Source organism: Vanessa cardui, chromosome 6 (genome assembly GCF_905220365.1).
Source record: "Vanessa cardui chromosome 6, ilVanCard2.1, whole genome shotgun sequence".
Classification (NCBI taxonomy): Eukaryota; Metazoa; Arthropoda; class Insecta; order Lepidoptera; family Nymphalidae; genus Vanessa; species Vanessa cardui.
The window spans coordinates 11,906,230-11,926,971 of NC_061128.1; the positions used below are offsets into that span (position 1 = coordinate 11,906,230).

At 32.2% G+C, this 20,742-nt stretch overlaps 1 protein-coding gene across 1 annotated transcript in view; it reads right to left on the bottom strand.

Moving 5' to 3' along the window:
• LOC124530724 (proton-coupled folate transporter-like) overlaps positions 1–20,742 on the bottom strand; it is a 29,605-nt gene that overhangs the window by 752 nt on the left and 8,111 nt on the right. Inside the window, exons 3-6 of the mRNA XM_047104983.1 lie at positions 18,645–18,746; positions 18,115–18,252; positions 13,525–13,608; positions 10,191–10,347 (exon numbers count right to left, since the gene is read on the bottom strand). Coding sequence (XP_046960939.1) covers positions 10,191–10,347; positions 13,525–13,608; positions 18,115–18,252; positions 18,645–18,746 — 481 coding nt within the window. The remainder of the gene's footprint in view (positions 1–10,190; positions 10,348–13,524; positions 13,609–18,114; positions 18,253–18,644; positions 18,747–20,742) is intronic.

Below are 20,742 nucleotides of genomic sequence, written 5' to 3' on the forward strand. Positions count from 1 at the left end.
CCTCTGGCTGTTTGTTCGCGATATACTCCAAAAGTACTGAACGGATTTTCATGCGGTTTCTCTAACAGATAGAGGTATTTATAAGGAACGTTTAGGTATATAATTTATTGAGGTTTTTGTGTAAATAAATTACGAAATATACAAAATATATAAAAACAACAAAAAATATAAATAAAGGATAAAAATATTAAAAAAAAAAGGACTTACGTCCACCTGTGCGTAGCCGGGATGGGTAGTATAGTCATAAATGGCAAATTCATGAAAATAAAGACGAGAAGACCACAATACGTTGTGGTGCTTCTTCATCAAAAATAATTAATTTAACGTTTTAATGGTAAAATTTTGGTTTAATAATGTATATATCTGTGTATATTTTATTGTAAAGTTTAAAAATTGAGAAATAATATACGGATTATGGAAAGGTAAATTTGGTCATCACGTCAAATGAAATTATTCGATTACAATATAACTTTCTTATAATGATCGTTTATATTTTATACAAAGACTTTTATTATGGTTATGACTATAATTATATTATGTCTTGTAAACGTTTCTTAGAAATAGTTTACTCAGACTACAATATAGTCTAAGAAACATATCTGTGGAATATTTACGAAATCGTAACAGACACTTTATTCATTTCTTTTTATTTTCTTTGTGCTAAATTTATGTTCATGATTCGCCCGAAATCGGAGCCGATGTGGTCCAGTGATTAGAACGCGTGCATCTTAAGTTTTATGTGCTTAATTTGTAATTTATATTCATCTCATGGTTGGCGGTTAAAAAAACAACATAAGGAAACCTGTATGTATATACTTGCAAAGCAGTTCTGCTACATCTTAATAATAAATAACATGAATAAGCTCTAAATCTTTACCTGAAAGAGAGGGCCCAGCTGTAGGGCATTTACAAGTTTACTACCTACCTACCTTACCTTATAAGTCATCTAATAATGAAAAGCATTTATCAAATTTCAATGACATTACAAGTGTATACACTAACCCGAATTAAAGCAAAGTGGTGGAATACGCTCCATACTCATCTTTAAAATAAAGGGAATAGATGTACAAAAGTATGGAGAGACGCTTATATTTAATAAAGCTTGTTATTTAAAAGTCAAGAGTTATTTTCTATTATTTATTTTTCTTTGTATATTTAGAAAAAAACGCCCTTTGATACTATTATTAATACTATCATTAATAAAGTTGGATAGTATTTAAATAAAAAGTTATTTACTAGTACTTATTTATGAAGATGTCGTCGTCACGGCGACCAATTTAAACGGAGACTAATTAAAATTTTATGTGGAGGAGCCACGAAGAAGTTATATGAGGTCGCGGTAGAAAAACTATAAATACAGTACACTAGTGTATCCAACAATCCACATCAAAACAGCGTGGTGTTATAACCTCCAAAACTTAATTCTCAAAAGAGAGGAACGCTAAGAGCAGGACTGGCATACTGTATTTAGTTTTGGTAAAGAAGTTGCTCAAGTTGCTATATTTTAACAAGTTTTCACACGCGGTTTTGCTTGTGCATGTTCGTGGCAAACAAGAGTTAGGTACCAACAACAACAACAACAACAACAACAGCCTATAAATTCCCTCTGCTGGGCTAAAGGCCTCCACTCCCTTTGAGGAGAAGGTTTTGGAACATATTCCACCACGCTGTTTCAATGCGGGTTGGTGGAAAACACTTGTGGCAGAATTTCTATGAAATTTGTCACATGCGGGTTTCCTCACGATATTTTCCTTCATCACTGAGCACGAGATGAATTATAAAGACAAATTAAGAACATGAAACAGCGGTGCTTGCCTGGGTTTGAACCCGCAATCATCGGTTAAGATGCACGCGTTCCAACCACTGGGCCATCTCGACTCCCTTATGTAACGTATATGCTATATTCCATAATTATCGCTTGAGTAGCGATAATTATGGGTAAGGTAAGTAAGCGATATTATAGCTAATAATTGTGAACATGAACAAAAAATAAGTAAGTTTTTCATTTATAATATTGTTTAGAAATTACGCCAATCAAGTTGGTTGTCTGTATAAAATAAATGTATTTGTTGACTTATTACTTGGAAAAACTCACGTCAAGTGCGAGAAAACGTTGCGTTCATTGATCGTATAAGATGAACATATAATACATATATTACATTATATTTACTTTTATTATTCTAATTACAATTTAATCATCTATATAAATCGACAAAAACAAAACGGTTCAGTAAAGTTTTCATTTCTATCGTTCAATCAATTTTCTTATTTTTATAAGTAGCAAAGGACTAACATTATCGTCGAAAAAAGAAGTAAAATTAATAATAAATATTATATTATTAGGCATAGATTATTATATTATCACAATGGCAAAATTATTACCCTAATACGTATTTTATTTCCAAATGCTTTTCAATACTTTTAAACTAAAACAATTTGAATAAAACTTTAAAACCCTTTTACTAATTCCATTATTTTTTTTTATTATTTTATAATACTTAAGGGACAAAATCATTCAGCCTTAACAAATATAATAATTATATCAGGCAAGTTTGTTTATTGTTATTTATTTAATTAAACACACTCTTAATCTGCTAATAAGTTGTTAAACGTAAATAAAAACATATATCGTTTCATTTCTGAATGCTGATTGCAATCTCTAACAACTATTTAAATAACGCAGACTGCCCGCCCTCTGTTTGACGAGTGTATTAGTGAATACCATTTATTTATCAGACCGTTACGATAAATATAACGCATCGATAAATATTTATATTAAATGTCGTTGATGGATTTTGTGCCAACCCATATGAGTTCCAACCAATCACATATTCTATCGCCATACATAAATACTTAGTATTAATGAAATAATTTGAAGTATATGACTAAGCACATTGGACATGAACATTGGCGATTTGACGGCAATATATTGGACGTTGGCGTCAACTTACCAACAACCAATCTAGCTACCAATTAAAATTAGACTTTATTATTAATTATATAAAAATAATCAAGAATAGTCGTTACCAAAGCTTGTATATCTCATAATTAACAGATAATCGTCATAAATGTATTAACCTAATTAACTAGATAGGCTATATCTCAATGCTATTATAATAGAAATATTATATTACAGCAACTAGATACCATATTATAAAACATTTTTAAGAGATATCAACTTATCTGTATATACTGGGGAACGATTGTTCTGATTTATCGTCAACGTGCTACCAACCTTGGGAACTAAGATGTTATGTCCCTTGTGCCTGTAGTTACACTGACTCACTCACCCTTCAAACCTGAACAGAACAATACTGTTATTTGCGGTAGAATAACTGATGAGTGGGTGGTACCTACCCAGACAGGCTTGCACAAAGCCCTACCACCAAGTGTTCTGCTACAGTTTATATTCTAACCAAAATGGTCGTTTTTTTAACAGTGAAGGTAAGCGGTTAGAATTGAGCTGAAATGATTTGATGTGAATGATCACCCCCGCCCAATGTTAACTAATAAATATAAAATATTCTTTACAAATATATATTCCTTATAAATATTCGTTCTATTTATAGGTCTTTTGACAACCTCCATGGTCGTGTGGTGTGTACACCGGTTTTCATGGGTACGCCACTCTGAGGTTCTGGGTGCGATTCATACATCGGGATCAGAGTAATGTATGTGATGTTGTCTCATATATTGAATATTCTTAACACGTGACAACCAACAACCTAAAACGCAAGCAAAGCCGCGGACGACTACTAGTCAGAATATAAATAAAGAACATATGTCGGGTATTTTATATAACACATATATTTACGTAAGATTATTGATATTAGCAACGTTTATCTTATGCCTTTAAATACAAACTAGCTGAACCCGCGGCTTCAGTCGATTAGAATTTAATAATAACGAATGCTTCATGAACTTGAAGCGAGCTGAGATGGCCCAGTGGTTAGAACGCGCGCATCTTAACCGATGATTGTGGGTTCAAAAGCAGACAAGCACCATTGTATATATGTGCTTAATTTGTGTTTATAATTCATCTCGTGCTCGGCGGTGATGGAAAACATCGTGAGGAAACCTGCATGTGTCTAATTTCATCGAAATTCTGCCACATATGCATTCCACCAAACCGTATTGGAACAGCGTGGTGGAATATGTTCCGAGCCTTCTCCTTAAGGAAGAGGAGGCCTTATCTCAGCAGTGGGAAATTTACAGGTTGTCACTTTACTTTTACTTTTTTACACTTAAACAAGCTTACGAATACCCAAGGATGGACGCCTATGGTATTCTTAAATATGAATCGAATTAAAATCAAATATAATGGTATTAAACGTTACAGATTAATAAATACGTAGATATAATGATTTTTATATTTATAATGTTGGCGAAGATTAGTGCAAGTATTTTTTTATTTTACTTTTTATCTGGCCATTGACAAACTGTGGTTTTTCTTTCATTAAAAAAAAAAAATCGTGCTTTTAGCAGCAGGGGCAATTCCACTATTTGTTTGAAATTTAACTTAATTTTAATGTTAACGGTACGTTCCCGATTTTAATTCGATCCAACTTCAGTAGGTAGAATAGAAGAAAGTCAAAAACGTAACGATTACGTCAATTGCAATAGTGTAACAATTTAGTAGTAGAATTGACCTCCTCATCAATGAATTTATATTTTTTTTTAATATCGTCAAATCATTTAAGTATACATAAGGTTAACTAGCAATAAATAAATGTAATTTAATAATTTTTATATTAATACACGTTAAAAACCGTTGGTGTATTCCAAGTTCAAAATTTCAAATTTCAACAATAGAATACATCTAAAGAAATTAATTAACCGTTACCGAACATATTGTAGTCGCAATACAAACATAAATCACTGATAATTGTCGTCAACGTGTTTGTTAAATATTTACATAGCTCGAAGTGTATTACAATACAAACTGCAATTTATATATTAAACTAGGTGTTCATCCCGACTCCGCACGTGTAAGATAAGAATTTTATTCAGTGCAATTTTATAATGAGATTTAAATATTCACTAACCAACTAGTCGCCCATAAGGGCTAAGGCATCATAGAACACACCTTTTGTTTCTTCATACTAAAAACATGAAGAAAATAAATATATAAAAATGTTGGCTCAAATCCACCACGTAGCTATCATTTTTTTTAGGCGAGCATAAATGCGACCTGATGGTAAGAGGTCATCACCGCCCGTAGACAATAGCGCTGTCAGAAATATTATCCATTGCTTACATCGCCAATGGGCCATTGGTTGAACTAAGATTTTATGGCCTTTGTGCCTGTCGTAACACTGGCTAACCTACCCTTCAAACCGGAACACAATAATACTGAGTCCCATTGTTTGTATCAATGCTGGTTAGTGTATGTACAATCGTACTTATGGCAGAATTTCATCCGACCCAAGTTGTATCACGATGTATCTTTCACCACCATGCACGATTTACAAAATTTACGGTTATGAACCAAATCCGTCCGCTCGCGAATGCGTCCCTGACATCTGTCAGTTGGTCAAGAGTTCATGACAGTTGAAATAATATCGAAAGAGTAAATTAATAATTTAATTCAAAATTATTAAATACAAATTGTTCATCGTTTAATTATTATACGTGAATAAGTGGGACAAACAAACGATAATAACGGCTTTATCGCAAACTCTTCTTCACTCCACTTCAACCGATCTCGATCCGATCACTAACCTATCACGATATTCTTTCAACGGTCGTCATGGCAACTCAGCATACATCATTTTTGAATTATGAGTTATACACATCGAGTAATTAATTTATCTGCTCGATTTCACCAATTGAACTAATCTAAAGTTACTACATTTTTCATTATAAAAAATCTTTACGACCTAAAATTGCAAAGACACCTACTATTTCATTAATAACAACAACAACTAAGGCTAACAACAAGAACTAAGCTAAGGCCCCCTCTTCCTTTTGAGGCGAAGGTTTAGAGCACATTCCACGCTGCTCCAATGCGGATTAGGGTTGTGATGTTTTCCTTCACCACCGAGCACGAGGTGATTTATAAAAACTTCATCCATGTGCACTGTTTATCCAAGGAACACTGTTCGGTGGCAGACATTTTTAACTTTGCCGTCTCGTAAATTCAAATTGTTTATAAAAAATACATTGGTAAAAAAGGCGTATTGATTTTTTAGATGATAAAAAGGTGTGGAATTAATACCTGTTGACTTCCAGGCAGGATATATTAATTTAAATAATTGTATTAACTAACATGACTTTATTTTTTTAATGTTGAAAAAGAGTAACTAATGAGTTTCTTGTCGGTTCATCTCGGTAGAATCTACTTTAAAAAGTGCTTGTAAAAGCCCACTTGAATAAAGTATACTTTGATTTTGATTTTGCTGCGAAATCGACAAGGTACCAGTCTGACGATCACGCTGTCCATTATTACGAACTAAAAAAGTATATAGCCTTAGTTCATACTTAAATCGACGTCGTCCGTCGCCTACGTGAGAAAATACTAATGTTATTGGATTCACCAACAATGCTATGGAAAGTAAAAGGGACACTTACGTATAAAGTTTATTGATATTCGTGAACACAAAACATTCTGCGGTCAACGTCCAGGCCTCTATGATATTAGCTGTCGAAAAGTATACAAATCGATACAGGACTTAAACCCGTGTAGTGGATAAGGGTAGGTTGCCATCTTATATGTTAATAGCGTAAGCCTATTTTTGTACCAGTTATCGTGGGACGATAGCTGCATGATAAATATCGGTTTTGAGTCGAGATGGCCCAGTGGTTAGAACGCGTACATCTTAACTGGTGATTGCGGGTTCAAACCCAGGCAAGCACCGCTGATTAATGTGCTTAATTTGTCTCTATAATTCATCTCGTGCTCAGCGGTGAAGAAAAACATCGTGAGGAAAGCTGCATGTGACAAATTTCATAGAATTTCTGCCACATGTGTATTCCACCAACCCGCATTGGAACAGCGTGGTGGAATATGTTCGAAACCTTCTCCTCAAAAGGAGAGGAGGCCTTTAGCCCAGCAGTGGGAATTTACAGGATGTTGTTGTATCACTTTGAAGAGCTACAGCCATAGATGTGTAGAAAAATTAAGAGGACCTTTGATTGCTGTAATTCAAAAAATATTTAATATTAACGGGTGGAAAAAAGTAACTGGCTGGTTAGAGAGCGATACGGCTTGATAATAAAAAATTTAAAACAAAACGAAAGGAAACTGTCATCAACAAACTTATTTATGCTTAACCAATCATTATCATCATTATCTTGAATAAAGTGTTTTATGCACTTTGGGCTTCACTTATAATTTTTAAAGGATGAGTTAAACAATGTAGTTTCTTACTCTTCTTTCAAGAAATGACATGTGACCCCATGGATATTTTTAATTGACATTTTAGTCTAAAATTTAATGCTCATTAACGGATTGTAATTTATGTTAAAATATCATATTCTGAGTGCGGTAATACAATATTTATATGTATATGTAAGCTTATACAATGTAACAGTAAATAATTCTGAAAATCAAAAACGTTTCAAATATATTAAAATGTTTTACACATATAAAAGACATAATCGTTTCGAGAAAGTCCCTTCCAACAAATACATTCAACATTTTCGCTCAATATCTGCTTTTATCAAGCTCTTATGGATATTATTATCATAGTTAATTTCCGTCCCATAGACAAGAGTTCAGTGACCTCATCGACAATATGGAGTCGCGGACGAATCCTCAGATAAGCTGATATTATATCTGTTTACAAATAACAGAATCTACTTTGTACAGTCGGGGTAAGAAAGGTTCGTCATTTTAAGATATATTTTTGTGTGCTCATTATGAACGATAATCTGCTTTACCGATCGAGAATGACATATTGCGTCGCAATTATTTGATGTTTAGATTCAAAAGGTTGTAAGAGCTTAAGACTTAATAAAGGAATGAATTTGATAACTGGCAAAGGTTTTCTTACTCTGACTGTACTAACCCATAAAGATTTATATTAATGCTTTGTTGTTTATGTTCATTTGACAAACATTTTTTTTTTAAATTATTTTGTTCAGTCTCGTTTACTGGGTGTGTTGAGATGACACACCAACCGTTTTGAATCAGGGTAGATCAATCTCTAAACTTCATCAATGATCATCCAGAAGTGGTATATTTACCGTATAAAAACATTCAACTCTGTGAAAATTTAATGAGTGTCCATAAATTAATAGACTATTCCAACCACAGAGTAAAACCAAATGCATAATAACTACTTTGACAGTTACGCGATATCATTAGTCAAAAATAATCTGTGGTATTAAATATGATTTTGCGAAAAACTGGCGGGACATTGGGAGTAAAATTAAAGTGAATTTAAGTAGGTTAGTGAAAAAAGGTTGTATTAGAATCATTTGTAGCGCATAATATTGCAGAGATTTTAGCAAATCGCATGAAATATATAAATCAAAGAATTGTTATTTGTTTTATTTGGAGTACTTCTACATATTATATTAATACATATTACAAAAATTATACTTCATTTTTCATTTTTTTTTTTTATTAAATTTTGATTGATTGCTGTTGACTTCCAGGCAGGATACATTGCATACATATATGATGGTATTAAACTAATATGATTGTATTTTTTAAATGTTAAAAAATAAATAATAATAATAATAAATAATAAATATGAGACAACATCACATACATTACTCTGATCCCAATGTAAGTAGCAGAAGCACTTGTGTTATGGAAATCAGAAGTAACGACGGTACCACAAACACCCAGACCCAAGACAACATAGAAAACTAATGGTAATCTACATCGACTCGGCCGGGAATCGATCCCAGGACCTCAGAGTGGCGTACCCATGAAAACCGGTGTACACACCACTCGACCACGGAGGTCGTCAAGAGTAACTACTGAGTTTCTTGCCGGTTCTTCTCGGTGGTAGCTTCACTTAATAACGATGACGTATTCAAAAGTTCTTGTAAAAGCCCACTTGAATAAAGTTTACTTTTATTTTGATTTTGAGACATTATACATATATATACTAATATTATAAATGCAAAAATAACTCTATGTTAATCTCTCACGACTAAACCTCTGAACATAATTTTGTATGAGCTGAAATCAAGGAATGACATAAACATTTTGCTTAAAACAATCAACCCCTAAAATTAGAGAAATCACGGGCTCCAACTAGTATTACAATAAATCCAAAAACAGTTTAATAATAAAATGAGCATCGAACAAACTATTCAATCAATCTAAAACTCGAAAAATTTAATATTTTCAATGTATTCCCTAGTCAGCTATTGAACGATATAATTTAATTTGCATAAAATGTTTTTCATTCAGATTAAATAAAAAACTACCAATTTTAACCGGTCAAAGCAAATAATTACCGACTTTATCAAATTAATACATAACACGTACGAAATAATAAAGTAAGTTCTCAAATAAATTGTATCACATACTATTTGTTTTATTATATAGAGATTGAATTAGATGTAATAAAATCAATATAGAATTAAATTGTAATACATGAATTTTATGTTAAATTATGTATGGAATATACTAGATCGTACATGAATGCTAAACAGAGGGTGCCTCTATTTTTAAGAAGCAAGGAGGTTATTCAATCACGCAGTTCCACTTTAGAGCTTTTAGTGAATACCTTTGAGTGTATGTATGTGTGTGTATGAGTGTGTATGTGTGTGTATGTGGAAATAAGTGGGGTTGTGCCATATTGTCCTTACATTGTTTATATCACGGCTGAATATATAAAATAGCGATGGAGCAGATGAAAAGCAAAAACAATAAATATAAATCAAAATATAATTAAATAAATAATTGGTATGTACCGTGTATACATACACATGCATTTCTTAGAGAGTGGTTTTTTTGATATTACCAACAGACACTCCAATTTTTTTTTACATGTATTAATATAGACTTAACACTTGTCAATAGATAGAGCCTTTCATACAAAAGTGCAATTTAATCTGAGTGACCTTAATTAGCATGAATGCGTATAAAAAAAAAACACTACCAAAAATAATTAAAATCGAAACAAATACGAGATTATTCACACACATGTTTAATTTAAATTAAAAATACAGTGAAAATCAGAAAAATCCTCAATAAAGTATTACTTGAATTTTCAATAAAAACTTACCCAAATATCGCCACTGCAGGAACTGTCATTCCGGCTCCCAGTAGAAAAACAGCTCCAGGTAGCACATTGAGCGTAGCCATGTACACCCTGGAGTACAACGGCCCGTACACCAGGGGCATCATAGCCTCTGCCAGCCCGAATAGAGAATTTACTTTACCTGCGAACAATATCATATTCACATTATAAGAAAAAAAGAAACAGATAAAAAGTAACAGCCATTATAAAAGTTAAAAAAAGTAAAGTAACAGCCCGTAAATTGCCCACTGCTGGGCTAAGGCTTATATTAAGGAGAGGATTTAGAACATATTCCACCACGCTGTTCCAGTGCCGGTTGGTGGAATACAAATGTGGCAGAATTTCGATGAAATTAAAGACATTCAGGTTTCCTCATGATGTTTTCCTTCACCACCGAGCTCAAGATGAATTATAAACACAAATTAAGAACATATATTTAGTGGTGCTTGCCTGGGTTTGAACTCGAAATCATCGGTTAAGATGCACGCGTCCTAACCACTGGGCCAACTCAGCTCCTTATCTCTACGCAAAATCTCGTTTTATGGCATTAGTATGGTGATCATAGTGTACTCAAACTCAAACTCCAACTTAACTATACTTAATAAGTAAACGTAACTTTATCAGCGAGAAAGAATTAATAAAATTATATAAAGTGTCAAACTCAATAGTGCTTGTTCAGTATGAATCCAAAATCTTCAATTAAGATTTACGTGATTTATAATTCTTGTAATATGCCAGTAATGAAAAATATTAAGATTACAGGAACATAAAACATTTAAATTTCAATTAATCATTTGTTTTAATTCACTATCTTCAATTCTTAACTCGAGTTACATATACTGTTAGTAAAAATATTGTTATTAAATTTTATTTCCTACTTTAATATTACTCATGAACAGTGCATTTGATAATATTCAGTTTTAAATCTACATTCGTAAGTATAGATTTATTCACTAGGTAGCTTCACTTGATATAGTTCTTTAAATATTCATAAGTGCTGCAAAAGCAAAAATTTTTGTTTGGATTTTTTGTTTTTATTCACTGGCAAAGGGTCCACGCTAAATGCGCTTGTATAAACTATTTAAATAAATTAAAGTAACATCTAATTTACAAGAGAAAAAATAAGCGTTGGCACAGTCGCGGTGAATAACTAGTATAACTATATTTTGTTCCAGAATTATTTAATTTTGTTTCAAAATGGAGCTTACCTGCTTGCAGTAGCCGCTTAGGCTTGGATTAAATTTCATTTCGTCTGAGCTATTAAAGCTGGTGCCAGGGGAATTCGTGTATTAAAAGTGTAGTTGATATTGCAAGCACATAATTTCTATGTAAGCAATAAATATATAAATAGGTATGAAGTAGACTATTGATAGATTAAATGGATTTCAACTGTAGTCAAACAGGTGCTACTAAAATAGTAACGGCCTGTAAATTGCTCAATGCTGGGCTGTGAAACCTCTCCCTTTGAGAAGAAAGCTAAGAGCATATTCCGCCATGCTGTTCCAATGCGTGGTGGATTCACATGTGGCAGAACCTCGTTAAAATTAAACATATCCAATTTTCCTCACAATGTATTCCTTCATCGACGAGCTTGAGATTGAGTAGAAACACATATTAAGCACATAAAAATTCAGGTGCTTGATGGGCTTGAACCCGCAAACATCGGTTACAATGTATGAATTCTAACCACTGGGCGGGCCACCTTGGCTTGGATTATTTGTTAACATAAAGGCTAAACTTATTAAATTGGTAAAAAATAATCATGAGTGCTAGAAGTTTTAATTAAATACTGAATATTTTATTTATATATTTATTTTTTGCCCAGAGGATCGGAAATGCGATTCAAAGGGGAAATGCCGCTTTGCCGCCATTGTACGCGGCCGTGTTTACTAATTAATTATTTAACCAGAATATCCTAGGCTAATCCTAATTTCCTAATCGCGTTAAATAAACGACGACTATTGGCTATAAATAATAATTTAAAGAAATATTTTATTAGTATTAATATTTTTTAATTGAAATGAAAAATTGAAAAGGTTTTTATAATTTCGTTTTTTCCTTTATCTGAATTAACAATTTTTTTTCTTAATTAAACTAATTTCATACTTATGATATATAATGTAAGAATAACACATAAATAACACTCCTTGACAAACGAAGCAAAAAAGGTAAAGCTGCGGCCGTACCTTCGTTACAATGCGAGGTTGATGTAACGAGTATGAGACTGCAGCATTTGAAATCAAATTTCATTATTCAAGATTGTTATCCCAGCTATTTATATGTTAAATATTAATTTCTATTATAAAAGTAAATTATGTAATCTCATTCTTATAGAAGGGCACAGACGAGGTGAACGACCAATAAAGTAAATTTCATATCAAATTGAAATTGAAGTATAAAAACCGCATTTAAAAGTGCAATGATCTTTTATTTCTTACGGTCTTCTTTAATAATCAAATTATTCATAGCACATTCATAGAGTTAGTTCGATTAAAAATATTTTATAGCTGAGTATTCATAAAAATTGCAAATTATATGTGTGAGTGGCAAAAGTTTCTGTGAACTTAAATATCAATTTAAAAACCGGCCAAGTACGAAACGGACTCTTGCACGCAAGGTTCTGTACAGTATAGGAGCCCTAATTAAATATTTATGTTATCCTGATTGTAGTATTTGTTAAAATTGAGGCAACAGAAATACATCGTTTGTACAAAAAGGTAAGTTTCTAACTATCACGGTCCATGAGGTCCTGGTGACAGACGGATAAACGATAATGAACAATGACAGCTGGACGGATAGCGTAGTCTTAATAATAAGTACCATTTGGGTACGGAACCCTAAAAACAATACAGTATTGTGTAATTGTTGATGATTTTCTGAAGAATATAAAACCAAAAATTGGAAACCTTTTCGAAGAAAACGTAACATATCACGTTTATATATCCATTATTATGAAGATAAATAACTATTAACAATAATCTATTCCTTGAAGAATTTTGGTTGAAGAAAATGCATGAAAAACGACCATTACCTACACGTATGAACATACGTGTGAACACACGTATGTTCATACGTGTAGGTAAGAACTTACACCATACATGTATCTATAAAAGTCGTTTCACAAATGAATTTTAACTGCAGATTGTGGAATCAAACAAATTCAAATAAATTTTTGGTTAACCATCTCGTGTTCAGCAAAGAAAAACATTTTAAGGAAACATGCATGTGTCGGAAACATGTACTTTGTTCTATACGACCGTAAGAACACATTTATTTGTTTTTTTTTTAATTAATATTTCAAAGTATGATAGACACTCACCCAACTCCTCACTGGTCACCAATTTAGATGCGATAGAACGCATCGCAATGAAAGATGTTCCGTTGAAGATCTCCACAAGTGGCGCTGTAAAATATATTCTATTAAAAATCTCAATCATTCCACCAACAAAACATGTACATATAATTATAAAATAAATTCCCAATAGAATAGTTTCTTAACCAATCCAAGATTTGGTGGTCTGGCAACCACTGATCATAATGTGTTAAATTCATATTTAGAATTTAATATAAACAAACAGCATACTTCTTCTTATTTAAATTTCCGTTAAGAGTTTTATAGTCCTTATTACCTCAAAGTAATTTTTTTCCATTGAGGTTGGATATAACTTTTTTTTTAATTAAACTTAGCGCTGTCCATAATATTCAAAAATAGAAAAATAACCAAAACCAAACTTGTAATTTAAACGCGAATACGACGCGATTTATTTACAAATATCGTTTATCCAAACAGTTTTAAAAACTGTAAGAATATATAAAATAAATATGAAAATAGTCGGTGTTAATTAACTTTCTCAAAAGAAACCCCCTAAATCCATTAAATTTAATTAATACTTTTAAAACGGGTATCAGTTCATCGTGATAAGAAATAGAGGTCATCCTCAGAATAGATGGAAATTTATTCGTAAGAATTTATTACAATCAATTGCGTTGATTGCTGAAAAAATACACTAAGATGAAATACGTCTAGTTTTCAACAATACCTTTTTCCATTACATAGTGGACAAACTTGCGGAAGCCTCAGCTCTTTGGAAACTGACTACCACCGCCCTTAGACATATGCATCGAACTGCGAAAATTCTTTTAACAAATAAGTGGAGTTTTTTCGAACCGATTCCTCAGCGTTGTTGTGCAAATCAGAAAACCTCAAATCGCTCTTTCGTGAACTTATTGAGATCAAGACGGTTTAAATGAAATTTGTAATCATGGCGCAATGTCCGGAAGTCCGTTGGTCCGGAGCATAATACAGAGATCGGGATTAGTCCAAAAAAAATTTGGAACATTTTCCGTGAAAAATATATGAGTATGTTGTGAATTGGTTCACATCTCTTCGAAAAGCTAAAGAGTCGAGCAAGTCTGAAGGGCTTGATCATAGACAGTTCGACATTGTATATTTACTCTATCCCAGAAAGAAACTTTAAAATTTATCATTCCGTGCATAGGATTGATTATACCAGTAATGGTATTTTAATGCCTTAAATTCTAGCGTAATATCATATTCTTAATATTATAACCTGATCAAATTAAAGATTCAAGATTCGTCGTAATAAGCCTATTAATTTATTTCCTGTCGAACACAAATTCTGATCAAATTATTTATTTTCCATACAAATAAATCACCTATCTATAGCATATGGGATTCTTTTTATTATCTTAATTACATAGTATAAAACAAAGTCGCTTACCGCTATCTGTCCCTATGTATGCTTAGATCTTTAAAATTATGCAACGGATTTTTTTAATAGATAGAGTGATTGTAGAGGGAGGTTTTTGTATATAATACATGGCCAATACAATAAAGAAACACTGATAATTTTAGAATTTTGGAGTATATAGTAATTGCACCCGTGCGAAGCTCGGGTCACTAGTATGGTATGAGATGATGATTCCTAATCAATCTCAACATCTCTATCTGCTAAATAGCTAATTAATTCAATAACAAACGCATAATTTTAAATAATATTAATTAAATGAAATTATATCGCTAATAAATAAACTGCTAACGACGAAACATTGTTAAAATTATGAACACGAACATTGAATACAATGTCATAATAGATTTTCATTAAAACGAAAAATATTTAATTAATAAAATTAATGGTAACAATATCCGACTGCATTAGCTGTTCGTGATGACGTTAATTATATATCATGAAATAGTTCTGTGGATGTGATTATTTGTATAATTGTATTATACAATGTGTAACGTACCTAATAGGTATTAACTATACGTATAATAAAATTGGAGTGTCTGATTGTTTATTTAAATAACAGCTTTTTACTAAATGTATAAAATGTTTTTAAGTTTCAGTCTGTCCGTCGTTCTGTTTGTTCCATGAATGTTTTATAAAAATATAATTTCTATAGTATTCTCGTGGACAATTTGAATACCACCTGTTTCATTCTAGAGACTTAAAATCATGTCATTATGACAAATGACACTCTACAATATAGTTTGAAGCGTTTTCAATGAAGACGAATCATATTGAAACACGAGCATTTCTGAATAGAGAATGTAAACGAAATCGGAATATAAGTATTGATAATAATTAGGCACTTGCGAGTTATGACCTCGTGACAAATGATAAGGGTATTTCTAAACTTTGTGCCCTGAATAAATATTGATTGGCTTTAAGAGATATCCAATAATAAAAGTGAAAATAAATCCTCGGGGAACTGGCTCCGAGCGATCGCCCCCTATGCCCTTGGGAAAATACATTATTGCTAGTAAAGGTTGTTTTCAACGTAAATGTTATTTTCTAGGTTATTTTTACTTCTAACTAAGCGTAAATATTGCACCGTGGGTGAAAATTGCCTAGGGGATGTATGCACAACCCTCCGCACTAGGTAGCCCTTACGCCCTTTTATAACCAAGTATCCGCATAGTGGTTAATCTTGATCATAAGTTAATTGCGCAGAAAATAATATAACGACAGTCTAACAAGTACTTCCTTACTTAGGCTAACTCATTTATTTACTCAAGCTGTTTAAGTTTCACGACCCAAGGTTTGAGGCTAGAACTACGATTTCCAAATGAGCCATTAGACTAAGAAGATATAGTTAAACTGATATAAAATAAATAAAAAATAATATAGGATACACTTAGAATTTGGTTTAGTAATGCAAAACCTTCATTAAAAATATAAAACCTCGCCTCATTGCCTCCAATGGTGAGGGGTTGGTGCATCTTATGCCTAGAGAATGTTGCGTCAACAGGGAACTGCTGCTAGCATTCTTGCCGTCATTTCACGCGGCTATGATTTGTATGGTAACTATTTGTAGTTTTTATTTGTACCTAATTAGGTTCTTAAAGTTCTGATTCTTATGTAAAAATATTACATGAACTAATATGAATTAATCAAAGATAAGCCATATAATGAATTGGTAGCAAATTGTTAAAATAACTGTCAATTTTATCGTCAAAGACAATAAATATAAAAGGGCGCTTCGACCTTCTTAGTAGTGTGTCCACCGGTTTCTATGGGTATGATAATCCAAGGTCTCGGGTTCAGTTCCCGGTCGAGTCGATGTAGAAAAAGTTAATTAGTTTTCTACGTTGTCTTGGGTATTTGTGGTATACCATAGTTACTTCTGATTTTCCATAACACAAGTGATTTAGTTACTTAAATAGCTACTTAAGTAGCTAAAGCACTTAGATCAGAGTAATGTATGTGATGTTGTCCAATATTTATGTATTAATATTTTAAACAACCGCGATGCAGTCAACGATAGTAATGTAATAAGTCTGTTGATGTCAGGTTTGTGCGTCTATGAAATAATGCCTATATTGTTTCCTTATCCCAACATTGGCTCTAGTATTAAATAGAAAGGTACATGTTTATTTTGATGATTTTAATAATAAAAGTATTACCATATATAATTTCTTATATTATATTATTATCATTAAGTATATTTAAAAAAAAATAAAGAAACGTGAAATTTTTAATGAATGAATTATTAAATATTAAATATACTAGTAATAATCTTCAGTACTGTGAAATTATAAGTTTTATAATTGACTACTTTATAGACTAGGGGTGCAAGTGTAAGGTTATTTTTTTTCGGGATAAACAGTAACCTATGTGCTATTGCATATTATACCTTTCACTAGCGCAATTGTATTCAGATTCAATCAGCCGATTTTACTTACTTTACTTTAACATTTATAATATTAGTAAGACAAACCGTTAAACGACTCAGCTCTATATAAGTATTTATTTATTTACCAAAAAGTATAACAATATTGAATACAAATATTTCATAATACTAATTTACTTCACTTATATATCAGAACTAGCGACCCGTCGCGGCTTTGCACCTCTAGAACTGTCAGTGTTTCTCTACTGTGTTGCACAAATAAACCTTCCTCTTAAATTAATCTATTAAAAAACCCGCATGAAAATCCGTTGTATAATTTTAAAGAATTAAGTATATCTACATAGGGTCAGACAGCGGTGAACGACTTTGTATTATACTATGTAATGATGCTCATATATAAAAATTTTATGCAAATCTGTCTGGGTAGGTATGACCCACATATCAAAGCTAAACAGCAATACTCAATATTGTTCCGAGTACCAGTATACCTACAGGCACAACGGGCTTAACATCTTGCGTACCAAGATTGATGGCGCATAGGCGATGTAAGTGATGGTTAAAATTTCCCTTATTTGTGCCAATAATTAATTTGTGCCAATGCCTGTATTGTATACCACTTCAAATCACATGGCCAATTTGTAATCCACTCATATCTTATTCATTAACACCCCCGCCCCTCCAAGCTTACCAGTTCGAAAATTTTAAACCAAAACATATTTAATACAATAAAGAAATTACTATGTATATATTATACCTATATAAATCTCTGTAGTTGTACTCGCGAAGGCAAATATGAAGGAGGCCAGGATCTTGCTGGTGCAGGAAATGATGCCCACCACGGTGTCATCCAACTTCATGAAATCGCTGAAGATACTAATGGAGAACAATGTTCCTGGCAAAAAGAAGATTTACAATAACATTGTATAGTAAAAACTGCATGAAATTTTTGAGTAATATAATTCAAGATTATCTTTGCAGATAATCTTGAATTATATATATTGTATTTTAATAACAACGTTTTATATTTAATGAAATGGAAATCGAATGAAATGTGACTCTTCCAATTTCTTTGGCACTAATTATTATTATTACATTTTCTAATATGTTGACATTTACGACCAGAAAATTATAAAGCATAGGCAATTATTCTAGGAATACACATTACTTTATATTGCTGTTTCTGTGTTGAATTGTAAGTGAGCCAGTGTAACACAAAAGGACTACATTGTATACTTGACGTAACATTGAGGGTGTACAATTTTTTAAATATATAAATAGACTTACCTACTAAATTGGTAATAATGCTGTATGTACAAAACATGCTGAACTGAACTTCATCCCAATTAAATCTATACCGCATGAAGAGATAAAGCACATTCATTTCACCTGTAAAAATGAATACTGGTTAAATCATATGTCAGGGACGTAACTATAATTAATGAAATACAAAATTAATCTGTTCATATAATTTATGGTCCTCCAACATTAAGGCCATTACACACTTTCGTGGTCTGAAAGGATGACCTGACACGAATGTAGGGAATTCAACGTTTCAATCTTTCAAGTTTCGGTTTTAAGGTGAGTGCACGGAGAACTGAGAATATCTTGACAGAAAAACCTAAAGACAGTTAAATAGTCCAACCCTTTACTCTAATCCAATCATAACAGGAAAAAAGCTAAATAAACAACATTTGACAGCACATTGTCGCGATATGATTGGTCGAGTGCTTGATTGATCAATGATAATCAATGCAATGACGAAAATGGCGTTTTAAACTTCGACGAAATTATCGGAATTTTGAAAGTAAAATTAAAGTTGAAAGTTTTATATTATATTAATCATAAACTCTCAGTAGTGCACAATATGGCTGATTTATTAGCGAATGAAATACGTATATTTAAGGTTGTTCATTTTTTCCCACTTCTACTGGAATAGGGTATAGATAGTAAATCTTGGTAAGGCTCGGCAGTCTCGTCGGGTAGTGTAGCTTTATTATGAGTTTTAGTATAAAAAAATAAAAAATTATGATTGATATGATTTTATGCAATGATGCCTATTTGAAATGCTTTGTTATACATTAGTAGTATATATTTAGCTAAAGTTTTGTATGATCCCGTCTATGTTGTAGACCAAACATCAATACATAGTATTATTGTGTTCCGGTTTGAAGGGTTAGTTGGACGGTATAACTACAGGCACAAGGGACACAACATCTTAGTTTCGAAGGTCGGTTACGCATTAGTTATATGAGGAATTATTGATGAATAAATTGTGATGTCCACATCGCTGATACACGCACTCAGCCTTCCGCTACATTCAATTTACATATAGGTTTACTTTTAAGTATATAATATTAAGAATAGTTTATAGAAATTTATCTTCTTTATCAATAAATAAATCGGGATGAACGTTTTAATTCGTTTTGTTTTCAAAATAAGAATTACAAGGACAAAATAATTTAAATGATAATCGTTAAAAATGTAATGAACTAGAGGAAGTCGTGACTTCATTGGCTTAACCACGTAATGGTCAGTAAACAGTGGTTCACGACAGAATTCTCATATTTCTGGACATCCTACTGCCATAATGGGCTACTTAAGATGTTACTAAATACTTCCTTCAATATGTTTTCTGTGGTTAACACTAGACTTTGATTCACAGAAATAATTTATAAAGGTGATTTAAATATAATTCGTAAGACAGGTATTTTTTAATTTAAGGTGTGCGATTTTTCTTTAATCTTCTCCACCAAAGCGACTCGCTGATTTCGATGAAATGCTTTATTTCAGGAGTCACTTGGATAGTTCACAGCTATATTTGAGTTCGGCGACTAGTGATGTTAATTTTATACAGGCAGTCTTCGTACTTATGGCATAACTAGAGACATACTAGATAGCTTTATATTTTTCTTCTTGCCTTGACCTTGCGACAAGTGAATCTCTATCTCTCCTATGCCGGAAATCGAAAAAATTGACGTATGCTTGACAAATAGTGTCAAAATATTGTTACGATTGAAACGACTTAAATCGAAACGACGTAAGTTGAAGACTGCCTAAATATACACTTAATGCATATATTTTATTAATTTCTGACCGGGGTTTCGTGTTCATGTGTGGAGAAACACGTGGTTTACACGTAAGTGATAAAAAGGAACCTATGTGATATTCCAGACAATTCCGTCCAACTGTTCTGACGTAATCGAATAATAAACATCCGCCCTATCAAACTTGCGCATTTATAATATTAGCAAAATGTAAGACTACTAATCGTGGGCTTTATCTCTCAATCTCTAATTCTCTAATTGCTTGAATAATATCTTTACCGATTCAAAGTTGGACGCCCAGTTAGTGATAGATATGTGAGTAGATCTCCAATTATAAT